At 45.5% G+C, this 15,644-nt stretch overlaps 1 protein-coding gene across 1 annotated transcript; it reads left to right on the forward strand.

Annotated features, from left to right (window-relative positions):
* The first annotated feature begins 2,012 nt into the window (after positions 1–2,012).
* Positions 2,013–14,115, forward strand: ZIM2 (zinc finger, imprinted 2). The gene is given in 5 exon segments (XM_014536025.1): positions 2,013–2,355; positions 4,237–4,338; positions 7,094–7,258; positions 8,820–8,906; positions 13,268–14,115. Coding segments are annotated over 5 exon segments (1,545 nt in total).
* Positions 14,116–15,644: the final 1,529 nt, after the last annotated feature.

Raw genomic sequence — 15,644 nt, forward strand, 5'->3', positions numbered from 1 at the left:
CCGTTCCCAATCAATGTTTCTCTCTCTTTTTCTCTCTCCCCTACTCCTTCCTTCCCTTCCACTCTCTCTAAAAATCAATGGGGAAAAATATATCCTTAAGTGAGGATTAACAACAAAAATGTTTCCCCCAAATGGCAATTTCACGCATGGTTTCATAGAGTGAATGTAACTCTAATAGAATAAAGTATTTTTTATTTTTCTGATTGTAGAAGAAATGAAGCTTCATTGTAGAACAGGGGTCCTCAAACTATGGCCCGCGGGCCACATGCAAATACAAATATTGTATTTGTTCCCGTTTTGTTTTTTTACTTCAAAATAAGATATGTGCTGTGTGCATAGGAATTTGTTCATAGTTTTTTTTTAAAACTATAGTCTGGCCCTCCAACGGTCTGAGGGACAGTGAACTGGCCCCCTGTTTAAAAAGTTTGAGGACCCCTGTTGTAGAACTTTTGAAATCAGGAGATAGGTTTTAGGGAGGGTACAAAGTCGCTTGTAAAAATCTCTAATAAACTCACTATTCATACATAAGCCCCTGGTGCAGTATTTTGGTTAACTTTTCAATGTCTTTTCCTGTGCCTTATATGGTTAAGCATATAGTCTATGTACAAGTTTGTTTCCTGTCTTTTTTTTCACTTAATACTAAACCTGGATGTTTCCCCACAACTGTAACAGCTAAAACTTTCTTAGTGAAGTATACATACAGAAAAGGTCACAAATCCTAAGTGTAGAACTCAGTATTCACAAATTGAACATGCAATGTCTATGTCATGAGCTCCTAGATTAAGAAATAGAATATTACCAGCTTTCCAGTAGCCCCTTAGGTTGTCTCCTCCCAGGCATTACCACTGCTGCCCCCAGTCCCAACAGTAACCACTATTCCGACTTTTTTTAAAAAAAAAATAAATTTTTATTGATTTCAGGAAGGGAGAGGGAGAGAGAGAGAGAGAGAAACATTAATGATGAGAGAGAATCATCAATCGCTGCCTCCTGCATTTCCCCTACTGGGGATCGAGCCTGCAACCCAGGCATGTGCCCTTGACTGGAATCGAACCGTGACCTCCTGGTTCATAGGTCGATGCTCAACCACTGAGCCACACCCGACAGGCCTCTATTTGGACTTTTAACACCTTAGACTCATTTTGCCTGTTTTTGACCCTTATAAAAATATAATCATTGAATGTGGGCTTTAAAAAAAGAAAAGCCTGGTTTCTTTTGCTCAACAGCAGGATACATCCATGTTCTCAATTGTTTCTAGTCCCAGTGCATACATATGCCATTCTATTGTGGCTCTGTCTCCTCTCGAACACTTAATATTGTCTGGTTTTATTTTTCATTTTGAGCTTTCTGGAGAATGTGTAGTGGTATCTCCTTTGGTTTTAATTCCTATTTCTCTGCTAACTAATGAAGTTGAGCCCTGTTTCATATGTTTTTTGGCCATTTTTCTCAAATCTCTTAACCTTTTTGTTTTTATATTGTCTGCTTTTTTCTTACCAATTTGTATGAGTACTTTATATATTTTGCATATGAGTTCAGTATGTACTAGTATGTGTGATAAAGCTCTTTCTTCATCCTGTATAATATATAGTTGTTTAAAATCATTTACATTTTGAAATGAAATTCTTCCCTGGCTCCTCAGATTTGTTCAGTTCATTGTGGTTTGGGAATCCAAGTCTCTTTTCCTTTCAATGCCATTTCTGAAATATTTCTAGCCTGTGCCTGTGGATTTTCTAGACCTGGGGATGGGGCTGAGGCAGCATGATGTCTGTAGACGTGCAAATCTCTGTGAATATATATTTGTGTGAAATGAGCTAGTTTCCTTTGCCTCAGATCAGCTTTACCCCACTGTCCAGTCCTAACTATGCAGGCCATTTGTAAGTCTGTCTCTGTAATTTCTGCAGGCCCCGACGTTCCTGTATCCTTTCTTCCTCTGATACAGTTCTTCCACAACAGTGTGTTCTGGAGCATCCCGCCTTTTCAAATATCTTTATCCTGCAAAGGACCGAGCTGTAAAGATGGCGCACGTGACAGACGTCTTGGATCTCTTGAGGAACCCTCAGCCCTTTTGTAGGCGAAACCCGGGGGTCCTGAAAATTTCTCATGAAAAGCTGAGGCATTTTCAGTCCCTCTCAGCGACGGAGCCTCAGCAAGCTCTGAGCCAAATCCGGGAGCACTGTTGTCAGTGGCTGCAGCCGGAGACCCACACCAAGGAGCAGATGATGGAGCTCCTGGTGATGGAGCAGTTTCTGAGCACCCTGCCCCAGGAGGTTCAGACGTGGGTGAGATCCAGGCGACCCAGGAACAGCAAGGAGGCAGGAACCCTGGTGGCCAACTTGCTCCAAGCATGTGGGGAGGAAGGTGAGATGGGAAGGAGGCAACTTGCCGTTTCCACTTACTGAACACCTGCTGTATGCCTGGCATGTTATCGGAGGTGAATAAAAATGTGTCAAATGAATGAGAGGATGAATTTCATAATCCTGTATAACCTGCCTCATACGATATGGAAGACATTTTTGTGTTTGGACTTTGCTTTTAATATTATTTCTCTGAGAGTGCCCCTCTCTCCAGCTTTGTCCTCCTCTCCCCCCATTTCTTTTTTTTTAAAATATATTTTTATTGATTTCAGAGAGAAAGGAAGAGGGAGAGAGAGAGATAGAAACATCCATGATGAGAGAGAATCATGGATCGGCTGCCTCCTGCAAGTCTCCCACTGGGGATCGAGCCCACAACCCGGGCATGTGCCCTTGAGAGGAATCGAACCTGGGACCTTTCAGTTTGCAGGCCAGCACTCTATCCACTGAGCCAAACCGGCTAGGGCCTCTCCTCCCATTTCTTATCCCAAACAACACACCCAGCCAAAAATACAGGGTATAAAAAGTGGGAAACACAAGACCTAGAAGTTTAATCTCTGCTAAAATGTGGCTGGTCTGGAAACTCAAGTTACTAGATTGGAACAAAGGGCATTTCAATGATGAGAAAAGAATGCCATTTACTCCTCATCATCCTTTGAATAAAACTGTGAGAGAGGCGTTATAGTTAAAAATATAAATGAATCAATTTAAAATAAACATGAAACTCATGCATGGCTCCATGCTGATGCCATAGCAAGAAATAAAGGATTGTGATTAATGCAGTTATTTGCATTCCTTAAAAGAATTTTGAAGATACAGTGAACAAGTTGGGCACTTCAAATTTAAGTGTTTTCTGCATAGCAATTAATTTTGTTTCTCTTAATAGCTCTTGTTCTATAGACAAGGAGACAGAAGAACGAAGAGGCTGAGTAACTTTTCCATGGCCCCAAGATTAATCATTGACAGTCAGGATCCCTGCAGGCGCCCGAGTCTGTACTTTAATCACAGTGTTACACTGCCTCTGGTGGACATGGGGAATATCGTTCCAGAGAGAATAAAAATTTGGCCAAAGGCACAGAGCTTTTGATGGAGCTGGAATTCCAGGGAAAGGAAAGAGCTCCCTAGGAGAAAGAGGCAGGTGCACTTGGAAAGAGAGTACAGGCAAGGAAGGCCTTCAGGGTTCAGGCTATTGTCCGGAAGGTGGTGGCTGTTTAAAATATATATGGAGCCCTAGCTGGTTTGGCTCAGTGGATAGAGTGTCCGGCTTCAGACCAAAGGGTCCTGGGTTCGATTCCGGTCAAGGGCACATGCCGGGGTTGCGGGCTTCTTCCCCAGTGAGGGGCGTGCAGGAGGCAGCCAATCCATGATTCTCTCCCATCATTGATGTTTCTCTCTCTCCCTCTCTCCCTTCCTCTCTGAAATCAATAAAAATATATTGAAAAAAATATATATATAGAAAGCTTAATAATAAGAGCTGCCATTGTTTTTCATGCCCGCAATGTGCTTTACATATGTAATGTTAATCTTTACAAGAGTCTTTAGAAGTATAAGTATTTACATTTTACAGTTTAGAAACAGATTCCCTGGTGATTCTGAGCGTATCGTGAGACTGGGAACCACTAACATAGAGGGAGCTTCCACTCTATTTGGAAGGCAATGGGGAGCCATCAAAGGATTTAGAATTGGGAAGTGACTAGAGAGGTTTTGAAGAACTTGCTGTATGGAACTGAGAAAGTATTCCTACGGTCTTTCTCTTATGGGACATCCAGAACTGCCATTAACCTCCCATGGCAGGATGGGGTGCAGGGGGAGGGGCAGGCCCCTCGCTCTGTCTGTGATTGCCGCCAGACTAGACTCAATTCCATGGTCATTTCCTCCTCCCTTCTAGATTTCCCTGCTCAGGACCCCATCCTCGCAGAAGAGAGGAAGGCCGAAGAACACCGAAAGGAGGAACCAAACACATGTGACGATTTGCCCTCTGCTGGATGCCAGGCGAGTCAGGCTTTCTTCTGATTCGGTTCTCCAATATGGGCACCTCCCCTTCCCGGTTTCCGTGCCTTTCCTATCCAATTGAACCACTTCCTCATTTTCATATCAATATCCCGTAAACATGCCTTTCCCTGACTTCCCCATGTAACTTCTTCTGACTCTTGTATCCCCTTTGCAGCTTTATTTTTCTCTGTTGTAATTATCACTGTCCCACACTCTAATATCTTTAACATTTATTCTCTTTCTACCTCTTTTTGTTGCTGTTAATCCTCACTGGAGGATATTTTTTCCATTGATTTTTAGGGAGTGGAAAAGAGGGGAGGAGGGAGAGAGAAATATCAATGTGAGAGAGACTCATTGATTGGTTGCCTCCTGCACGCACCCTGACCAGGGCCTGGATCAAACCTGCAACCCAGGTACATGCCCTTGACCGGGAATGAAACTTGCAACGCTTTGGTTCAAGGGACAACCACTCTAACCACTGAACCATGCCAACCAGGGCAGGGACGGCTTATTCAAATCAACCCTATGGTTAGCACTATTCTCCTTTTTATTTATGAAACAAATGGCAGCTACTTCAGGGATATGATACTGATGTGGGGTTTTCTTTCTTTCTTTCCCCCTCCCCCCAAACCACTCCTTAATGTTCTTGTTCCATCACATTTTGAAACCTCAAAGAAAATCCAATGAATACACTGCTTTTCCTTTAGAACCAGAAATAATTCATGGGGGGGGGCGGGGTGGCGTTTAGGAAAAAAAATTATCTAAGATGGCGAAGAGGAAAAGAGGTAGAGAAACACTGTTCTGGGAGAACATGCTCCTGAAAGCAGCCCTCTGTCCCTACAGTGTCTGTCTCAAGAGTCCCCAGTGGAGGTGCCCACAGGAGCCGCCCAGGTAATGTGAACAAGGGGTTTATAAATGGGCGGATTGTGACAAACGGGGCAGTGCCTGCGCCACCCAAGGGCAGCTATGACAGCTGCAGCTGATGGTACCATGTGAGAATGTGGGTCCAGTCTTCTGATTTTTTAAAAAGAAGCCAAAATTCCAATTAGTAATATGAAATATATAATTTTTTTGTGTGTTGGTGGCTAATACGAATTTTTTCAAAAGATTAAAAGACTTATGTGAGCCAAATAAACTCACTGTAGGAGCTGGGCAGCCCGCGCCTGGCCTCTCGATAATTTATTTTTGTTTTGTGACCTCTAGTTTAAATCACATGTTCATTGACTTGCATAATGTTTCCCTGAAAACACAAATGGGGAAAATCAATTAAATGGGTCTTCTAATATCTGCTTTTTAAATTCAACCTTAAGTTATACAGAGTCGTGTGGAGCTGTAGATAATTAGTTCGTATTGCTGGAATATTGTCCTACTGTGTGACTATACCAACATATATTTATCTCTTTTACTATGAGTGGACGTTTGGGTCGTTTCCCCGTTTTAGATGCTACGAATAGCGCTGTTATAAACATCTCTGTCTCTAAGCACACGTGAGCAGATATGGACCTAGGAATAGAATTTCTGGGTCCAAAGTGGTTTCCCAATTTACATTTCCCTTAGCCTATTATAAGATCCCAGGGTCCACATTTGGTCTTGTCAGACTTCTTGATTTTTGTCAGTTGAATGGGTATGAAGTGGTACTTTGTCATTTTGACTTGCATTTCCTTGTTTATTAATAAGATTGGATCTCTTTTCATATTTATGAGCTTTTTGTGTTTTTTCCTTTAAATTTTTAAAATTTATTTATGATATGAGAGAGAGAGAGAGAGAGAGAGAGAGAGAGAGAAGGGGAGAGAAAGAGAGAAACATCAATTTTTATTGTTTTATTGTTAGAAACATCAATTTTTATTGTTCCACTTATTTATGCATTCATTGGTTGGTTCTTATGTGTGCCCTGCCAGGGGATCAAACCTGCAACCTTGGCGTATCAGGCCGATGTTCTAACCACCTGAGCTATCTGGCCGGGTTCTGAGCTCTTTGCGTTTTACGGGTGGGTCACTAAGGCTCACCCTAACCCACACTCACAAAGCTTATGAGAAAGAACCAGAGCCAGGATTTCAACCCAGCTCTGATTCCCGAGGGTGGGGTATTCCTCCAACCCAAATTTGTAGTAACCAGCAGCAGGATCTGGCTCAGAAACGTACTCCATTCTGTCAGACTACAAGACAAAGGCATGCCCTGGCCGGTGTGGCTCAGTGGACAGAGCATCAGCCTGTGAACTGAAGGGTCCCGGGTTCGATTCCAGTCAAGAGCACATGCCCGGGTTGTGGGCTTGAATCCCAGTAGGGAGCGTGCAGGAGGCAGCCGATCAATGATTCTCTCTCATCATTGATGTTTCTATCTCTCTCCCTCTCCCTTCCTCTCTGAAATCAATTAAACAATATATATATATATATTTTTTTAAATATATTTTATTGATTTTTTACAGAGAGGAAGGGAGAGAGATAGAGAGCTAGAAACATCGATGAGAGAGAAACATCGATCAGCTGCCTCCTGCACACCCCCCACTGGGGATGTGCCCGCAACCCAGGCACATGCCCTTGACCGGAACCGAATCCGGGTCCCTTCGGTCCGCAGGCCGACGCTCTCTCCACTGAGCCAAACCGGTCTCGGCAAACAATATATATTTTTTTAAAAAGACATTGCCAGGTCCCGACCTCAGGATTGGGACACTTGGATTAGCAGCTTGCGCTGGTCTGCACGTCCACTTCACGTTCAGTCCTCTCTCGTCGGGCTCCTTCCCCTGCCCCTCGGATAATTTCTGGGTTTCCAGCATCTGTGATTGTTGTTTTAGGAGTTGGTGACTTTCCAGGATGTGTTTGTGGACTTCAGCCCGGAGGAACTGACCTCCCTGAGTGCTGCTCAGCGGCGCCTCCACCGGGAGGTGACGCTGGAGAATTACAGGAGCCTGGTGTCCCTAGGTGAGTCCGCCTTCTCCGGGCCACCTGGCCTGGTTCTCCACCCTTGGTTCTGTCCTCCCGTGAGTCACAGTGATTCGCCCCCATGTCAGTGAGTCTCAACCCAGATCAAAGACAATATTTCCATGTCAAATTCACTGTTACAACTTGGCTAACACTTTTCGAGCAGTTAAATATGTGTCAGCATTAATCTGAGAACTTTCCATGTCTTTTTTTTTAAATCTTTATTGTTGAAAGTGGCCCTGGGGCCACTGGAGTTGACACTCTAGGTATTTCTGCCTGCTCTTTCCCTCCCCTTCATCAATCTTGGCAAACTTACTGGCGTTTTCGGGCTCTTGTGTTTCTGAGAGAGAAAAAAGTCAGACGCAAACATAGACAGAGGAAACACATAAGTTTCTGACCTCAAAAGAAGTCATATATCCAATGTTCATGGTTCAGAAGACTTAGTGTTAAGATGGCTGTACCCCCCCAAACTGATCTAAAGATTCATGCAATTTCTACCAACATTCCAGCTGGCTTTTTTTTTTTGCAGAAACAGATAAGCTGATCCTAAAATCCGTATGAAAATTCAAGGGACCCAAAATAGCCAAATGATCTTGGAAAAGAACACATTTTAATTCTTAGACTAGTCCTGTGAGGGGGGAGGGGAGTCTATTTGTTATTGTTATTGTCATCATTATTGCCATTTTACAGATGAAGAAAATGAATCACGGGAAAGTTAAATTACGTGTCTACAGCCACCCAGCTACAAAGAGGGAGAGCTGGGATTTGACTCCAGAATCTGCTCCCTTAAACTCTCTTGTGTGGTCTCGGCACAACAGGAGGCTCACAGATGTTTTTGTTTTGTTTGTTTTTTAATGTATTGATTTTAGAGAAGAGAGGAAGGGAGAGAGAAACATGGATTTGTTGTTCCACTTGTCTCTGCATTCATTGGTTGCTTCTTGTATGCGCCCTGACCAGGGATGGAACCCACAACCTTGGTGTCTCAGGATGATGCTCCCACAATCCCTCACAGTGATTTTTTGAATGGGAGAAGGAATTGCTGAAAATTGCAGGGGCTCCATAGGCTTCTACTGGCCTCAAAGTGTAAGAGTCAGAGGTTGCCAGTCTCTTTTCACATCCAGAGACAAAGTTGTTTACCGCTCCCCACAAGCTAAATATTTTTGTAGCCAGTACCAGGACCCTCTTTTCATTAGCTTTTTTTTGCGGGGGGCGGGGAGGGGCTGAAAAAAGCAATCAAAGCAGATCGGTTACAGGCTTGATCCCTGGCCCTGGTCGGGGCTTGTACGGGAGGCAACCAATCGATGTGTCTCTCCCCCTCCCTTCCACTCTCTAAAAATCAATGGAAAAATGTCCTCCAGTGAGGATTAACCGAACAAAGAAATAAAATGTCTCCAGACATTGCCACAAGTGTCCTGGGGGCACACTTGTTAGAAACAGCCTTCATTTTCCTTCTGTGTGAATTTGCGTCTTCCTTATTCTCACGGAGCCTTTAGAGCTCGGGCTGGGAGGCGTGGTGGGTTCGGAACAGAGCCCCTAAGTCACGAGTCTTCTTCTTCCACAGGGTACCGGTTTCCTAGACCCGACATCATCGCACAGCTGGAAGAGGAGGAGTCCGGTGCGATGGAGGAAGATGGCGATACAAAGACAGGTCCAGGTGAGGCAGGATCGATAAGCCTGTGGAGACTGAAATCCTAGGACAGCACCACCCCCAGTCAGTCTGGTGTGTGTGTGTGTGTGTGTGTGTTGGGGGGAGCCGGGGCAGGGGAGACTGTTAGTCAGGGAGCCTTCTTCAAAGCCCGCTCAGGTCAGGGAGGAGGCTGGTACGTGCTGTCGCCTCGGGCTCCAGGGGCGTCACCATCTCCTGCGTGCTCGGTTCTTCCTTCCATCTCCTCTCTGAAGCTCGTCTCTTCCTGTTGCCCAGCTCCAGGGAGGTCTCGTTCCCTTTTCTCTAGTGCCCCACACCCTCCGTTCATCGGTGCCTTTGCTCTCGCCCGCTGGAAATCACAGGTCTTTCCTCGTTAACCGAGAGGAGCAGGAAACATGCTGGGAGACAGCGTCCCTTTCCAGCTGCCTCCGCTTTCTCTCAGGCCAGTGCCTCGGGCTTGTGGAGGAGGCTCCCTCCTCCTTAACCCACAGTCTGGTTTCCATCCTCTACCCCTGCCTTCACTCTCTCTCTCCCTCTCACTCACTGTACAACTTCCCCAAAAGGCCCCTACAGACATCCTTCTATGACTCAAGAGAAAGAACCTTCTGGACCAGGGGTCCTCAAACTTTTTAAACAGGGGGCCAGTTCACTGTCCCTCAGACCGTTGGAGGGCCGGACTATAGTTTAAAAAAAAAACTATGAACAAATTCCTATGCACACTGCACATATCTTATTTTGAAGTAAAAAAACAAAACGGGAACAAATACAATATTTGTATTTGCATGTGGCCCGCGGGCCGTAGTTTGAGGACCCCTGTTCTAGACCAATCATGTCAAACTCAAAGGCTAACACGGGCCAAATAAACAAGGTCTAAGTGTATGTGGCTGCAAAAAAACAAAAGCTTCCATTTTCGTAGAAACGTAGGTTTATGTCGATAGAGACGTACTGAATACAAAGGGCTAAAATAAATGAGTCGTCGTTAACATACAATAATAGAACATTTTAATAAAAATTAATTTTTTTCCTTGAACATGAACTTACCAGACACTGAATAACTGCACAAATTCATAAGCATAATGCAAATAACCTATTTTTCTCGTTCTCCGAAAGCAAAATATTTCCTGTTGCGCACACCCAACAAGTCAGTCCCAGACGAATGATGTGGCCATCAGCTGCTAAAATATTCGCTGCTACTATTAGTGGAGAGAAATGGTGCGCTTGCTTGTAAGGCACGTAAGGGAGATGAATGCAACACAATGAGAGTCATCAGTCATTAACGAACGTTGTAGTTTGTTATTAACAATTACGTATAACAGGATATTGTAAAAATTAAGTTACGAAATTTTTATTAAAATGTTCCTTACATACCGCTATATTGGCTGGGCCGCAAAAGTATTCATTGTGGGCTGCATGCAGCCTGCGGGCCGCAAGTTTGACATGCTTGCTGTGCAACTTCCCCAAAAGGTCCCTACGGACATCCTTTTATGACTCAAGGAGAAGAACCTTCTAGACTTTGCCTTCTCCAAAGTCTGTGGCTCCAGGGTGATAACGCTTTCCATCTTTATGAAGTCCTCCCCTGTGAACCGGCCCGTCAGCCAGTTGCTGTTAACAGAAAGCCACACCCAAACAAACAGGCGTAAACCATCGAGGGATTATTAGCTTCGTCTTGGTCAGGGGAAGGTTGGATCTAGGGGCTCCGTGATGTTTTCAGATATAGTTTCATTTTCTCTTTTCACTCGGTCAACAGATCCCCTGTCCAAAGAGAGCGTGAGAGAGCCCAGGGTGTGTCCAAAAACCCTTCTTAATAACACATTGCGGACGGATCGTGAGAATTCTCGCTTCATAGTACACAGTGTTTTGCAGAGTATCATACTTTAAAACAGTGGTTCTCAACCTTCCTAATGCCATGACCCTTTAATACAGTTCCTCATGTTGTGGTGACCCCCAATCATAAAATTATTCTCATTGCTACTTTATAACTGTAATTTTGCTACTGTTATGAATCATAATGTAAATATCTGATATGCAGGATGTATTTTCATTGTTACAAATTGAACATAATTAAAGCATAGTGATTAAACAACAAAAACAATACGTAATTATATATGTGTTTTCCGATGGTCTTAGGCGACCCCTGTGAAAGGGTCGTTTGACCCCCAAAGGGGTCGAAACCCACAGGTTGATAACCCACAGGTTGAGAACCGCTGCTTTAAAATGATATTAGCTTGTAAGAACATGTAATAAATAACTTCAAAATGCAATGGGCATTTCATTTTAAAGCGTGTCTTTTACACTTATGTAAAAAATTTTTTGTACTCATTCAATAGAAACCGATCTGGCCACTGGGTAAAGCTACCAATAAAACTCCTGGTCCGCAATGTGTTAAGAGCAGGGCAGCTTTTTCCACAGAAGCTCTTGACACAGCCTCCTCCTTTTCCAAGTGATCCATTTTGGGTCACATCCCATCCCCGAACCTGTAGCTGTGCCTGGCGCAGTATCCTCGACACAGGCCTCCTGCCTTTTCCTGGGTGGGTGGAGAAGTGGGTTCCACACACACACACACACACACACACATACACAAAATCTCAGGGACCACCAAGGGGACTCCTCTGCTTGCTTCTCTGTTTCCTCCATTGTCTTCTCATCTTTAACTTGTTCATTCCTTCTTAGATTCTTTCAATCATTTCACGGGTACTTATTGAGCCTCTGTGGTGGGCGAGGCACTGTCCCAGGCTCTGTGAATACAGTAGCAGACAAAAAAAAACCCCACATCTGTGGGGTGGGAGGTGACAGATGAATAGACAAGTCATAGAAGATGAGTGTAAAGCAACCAGAGTGACATGGTGAGGCTGCTTACGATGGGACGGTCAGGAAAGAACTCAGTGAGGAAGAATTGAATGAGAGAAAGGGGAGCCAGTCAGTCATTTGAGGAAGAGTGTTGCAGGCAGAGGGAACAGCATATACAGAGGCCCTGAGGTTGGAAAGAGGTTGGGTGTTCCAGAAACAGGGGGAAGAGTGAGATGGTCTTCAGGGGTCCTCAAACTTTTTAAACAGGGGGCCAGTTCACTGTCCCTCAGACCGTTGGAGGGCCAGACTATAGTTTAAAAAAAACTATGAACAAATTCCTATGCACACTGCACCTATCTTATTTTGAAGTAAAAAAACAAAACGGGAACAAATACAATATTTGTATTTGCATGTGGCCCGCGGGCCGTAGTTTGAGGACCCCTGAGTGATGCAGAGGGGATAGGAGGTAAGGTCGTAGAGACAGATACAGGCCAGCCCCCATAGGGATAAGTTAAGGGATGTGGATTTTGTTCCAAGTTTAGACGTGGAAAAGGCATTCAAAGGTTTCAAGCCAGGGAATGAGATCATGTTATTGACAACTTAGAACTGTGCTGTCCAGTGTAGCAGCCACTAGCCACATGCAGTTACTTACATGGACATGAATCAAAATTACATAAAATTTAGTTCTTCACTCACAGAGACCACATTTCAGGTGCGTGTTTGCTGCATGTGGCCGGTAGCTATTGTATCGGACGGCAGAAATACAGACATTTATGTGATCACAGGGCATTCTGTTGGGCAGTTCTGTTCTAGAAAGATCCCTCCGGCTGTTCTATGGAAAACGGGCTTTAGAAAGACCAGCAGAGCAACCAGTAGGGCGGCTGCAGAAGTGCGGCAGGCGGGAACGGATGGAAGCTGGAGCCGTGGCTGTAGAGGGCTCGGGATCGCGGTAATCTCTGAACCGGGACCTGGCAGAACACGCGGAGACATCGGCCGGCCGGTCGTGCAGCAGCGCGAGGAAACAGCGGACTCGCTCAGGACTTCTTCAGAGACCATTTCCCAAAATCAAGTTCACGGTGGTGGGTCCGGTTACCCTCTTCCAATGGCTTCCCAGTCTGTTTCCTTGCTCTGCTGCTTCCTCCGCGCTCCGCTCCCGGAGTCTGAGTGTCCGCCGGGATGCGGCCACGGTGTTCACGGTCGTCTCTTCCCAACTACAGTCTTACATGTCATTTCCTTGGCTTCAGCTTCTGTCCCATCCAGGGAGTTGCCTTTATCAAGCCCGACCTTTTGACCAGCTTCTTCCTTCCTCTAAAGAAAACCCACACGGTTATTAGCAAGACTTGTACTTAAATCCCTCCCAACCTCCTGTTGGTTTTGTGTCCCCTTCCTTCTGTTTCTGCTTATGATGATGATGTGTCTCTGTGAGTAAAAAGGTAGAGGAACTTCTACATTTCTTTTAGATTGGGAGACAGGACCCGAAACCAACCAGCTACCTCCAGAGCAAAGCCTGCCAGTCGAAAAACCACCCTTGGGGGCAGGAGTGCAGGATCTGGAAGTAGCTAGCTCCTGGCCTGTAGGTCCCACGGGGGAGTCTTCTCCTGACGATCCACTGGATTCGAATCAGGTCAACGAGGAGAAACCCCGGTGCCTTGTCATGGCGAGTGAGCCCAAGACCCTCGCTCCGGAAAGGAGCCTCGCCAGTGACGAATTTGAGAGACGTTCAGATCTTCCGGAACCACCGGGGGGTCCGCTGGGAATGGACCCCCGGGAATGTTCTGCTCCCGGGGTGGGCACCCCTCCCCCGCCGGTGGTCAGCAAGCCTTCCCCCCAAGAGACCAGCATCCACAAATGTGAATTTTGCCGAAGAACCTTCAGTACCCGAATGGCCCTTAAGAGTCACGAGCAGGTTCACACTGGGAAGAAACCCCATCAAGGTAAGCAATTCGGAGAAGGCCTCCTCCTCGTGCCGTGCCTCAGCGGACGTCAGGGCACGCCTTCCGGCGACCAGCCGCCCGGGGCGTCTCTCACCCGGTTCCCAAGTGTCCGTGTGAGAGTCTCTGATCCGCAGGACTACTACGAGTGTGTCCACTGCGGCAGGGCTTTCGTCCAAGACGTGCACCTTCGTCAGCACCTCCAAGCCCACGAGGCGGCGAAAGCCCTCCCGCCGGCGTTGCCCCGCCGCCGGACACACCTCATTCGCTACCGGCAGAAGCACGACTATGTCGGGGAGAGAGCCCTCCAGTGCTGCGACTGCAGCAAAGCCTTCAGCCAGAGCTCCCACCTCGTCTCGCACTACCGGATCCACGCGCAGGAGAGGCCCTTCCAGTGCCGGCTGTGTTGGAAGTGTTTCAGCCGACCCTCGCAGCTCACGCAGCACTACCAGCTCCATTCCCGGGAGGAATCCGGAGAGCGCAAATGCTGTTGAAAAGTCTTCGGAGAACATTCCCAACGTTTCTGGAGAGAGACCCTCTGAGTGTGAGAACGCCTCCCACCAGCCCTCACACTTTCTGAACAACTTGGAAATTCGCCATCATGAGCTCAAAAGATAGGGAATGGCTGCAAGAACGTACCCAGTACAGCAAGCTTGTCAAACTCGGGGCTGGTATGCCTCGTTGATGTGTGCGGCTCGCGGGCCATGAGTTTGACATGCTTGATGTATAGCAGTTTTTTTGCAAAAGGAAGTTCAATGCATGCATCTATAGTCACACACAGGCCAAAAAGCTTACAAAGAATATTTGTGTTGCATAGGAAAGAAGCTAATAGATTTCACCCTTCTTTGGTGGTATTCATAGAATCAGGAACCTTGATTTTGACAACCTGACAAAACAAAAAACTTGTGACCAGCAGTTGGGCTCCAGACAGGCAGTCTGTGGCCTGGCTTTATAGAAGTGTTTACATACAACATCTTCACCACACAGATGTCTCAGCACAGGGCATGATGGGAAGATTTTCCAGGTGTACCTGTATTGATTCATACCACAAAGCTGATGCAATTGGTAATATACAGGGTGCCCCCCCCCAATCCATACACACACTTTGAATAATGATAAAGGCAGTGCTTATTAAAAGACATTTCATTTTCAAAATTGAGCTATCCACTGTTAAAGCGGGTATACAGTTTTTTGGGACACCCTGTATTTGCACGCCACCTCATAATATACAAAACATTGCCATATGTCTTAGTTTATTTGATCTTTTAAGACTGTTGCTGTGTCCCTAGTGAAGGTATTTATTCCATTTTACAGATAAAGCAAATTTGAAACCCCCGTTGTCACTGGATTTCATCAGGGTCGTAAATGCTGGAGCAGGAACCTGAATCCAGGTTTTTTTGTCTTTTTTTTTTTGAGGTCTTTACTTTGGTTCTTGATGCTCAACCCAGGTTTTTTTCTTTAAATTCCTGCCATGTCCACCCTGAAGAAAAGGTATAATATTATACTGACTGCAGCATGCTCCTGGTTAGTCCCGCCCAACATTGTTTCACATCCAATCAGGCGAGGGCATTTATAGTACTCGGGTCCTGGTCCGAAAGCTTTCTTAGGGTGAAGTGCTGAGAGCCATTTCTCTCACAATTTAGGTTTAGATGATGACTTTTGGAGACACTAATTCAGGGAAGTATATTTTTGCTAAACACTTCCTTGTTACTGATCACTTTTTTTTTTTGGTAGTTGTTTGTTTGAAGGATTGGGGTTTCTTTTTTTTCTTTTCTCTTTTTTTAAAATTCCCATTTGAAAACAATATTTTTGCTTTCTTGGGCTCTGGCATCATCTGCATGACCAGCCTCACCTCAAATCCTAATCCCATGCTGGGCAAACTTCATTCTTTGAAGGTAAGAGCCCCCAATTGCACTAAAAATCTCTTTCGTAGCATGTTGCTCTAATGTCCAGTGCTTTCCATCACTGCCTTGCGTGGTGGTCAGATACAAAGACATATGGACCTTGAGTCCCTAACTTGATT

The sequence above is a fragment of the Myotis brandtii genome, unplaced genomic scaffold, assembly GCF_000412655.1.
Source record: "Myotis brandtii unplaced genomic scaffold, ASM41265v1 scaffold1554, whole genome shotgun sequence".
In the NCBI taxonomy this organism is placed as follows: domain Eukaryota; kingdom Metazoa; phylum Chordata; class Mammalia; order Chiroptera; family Vespertilionidae; genus Myotis; species Myotis brandtii.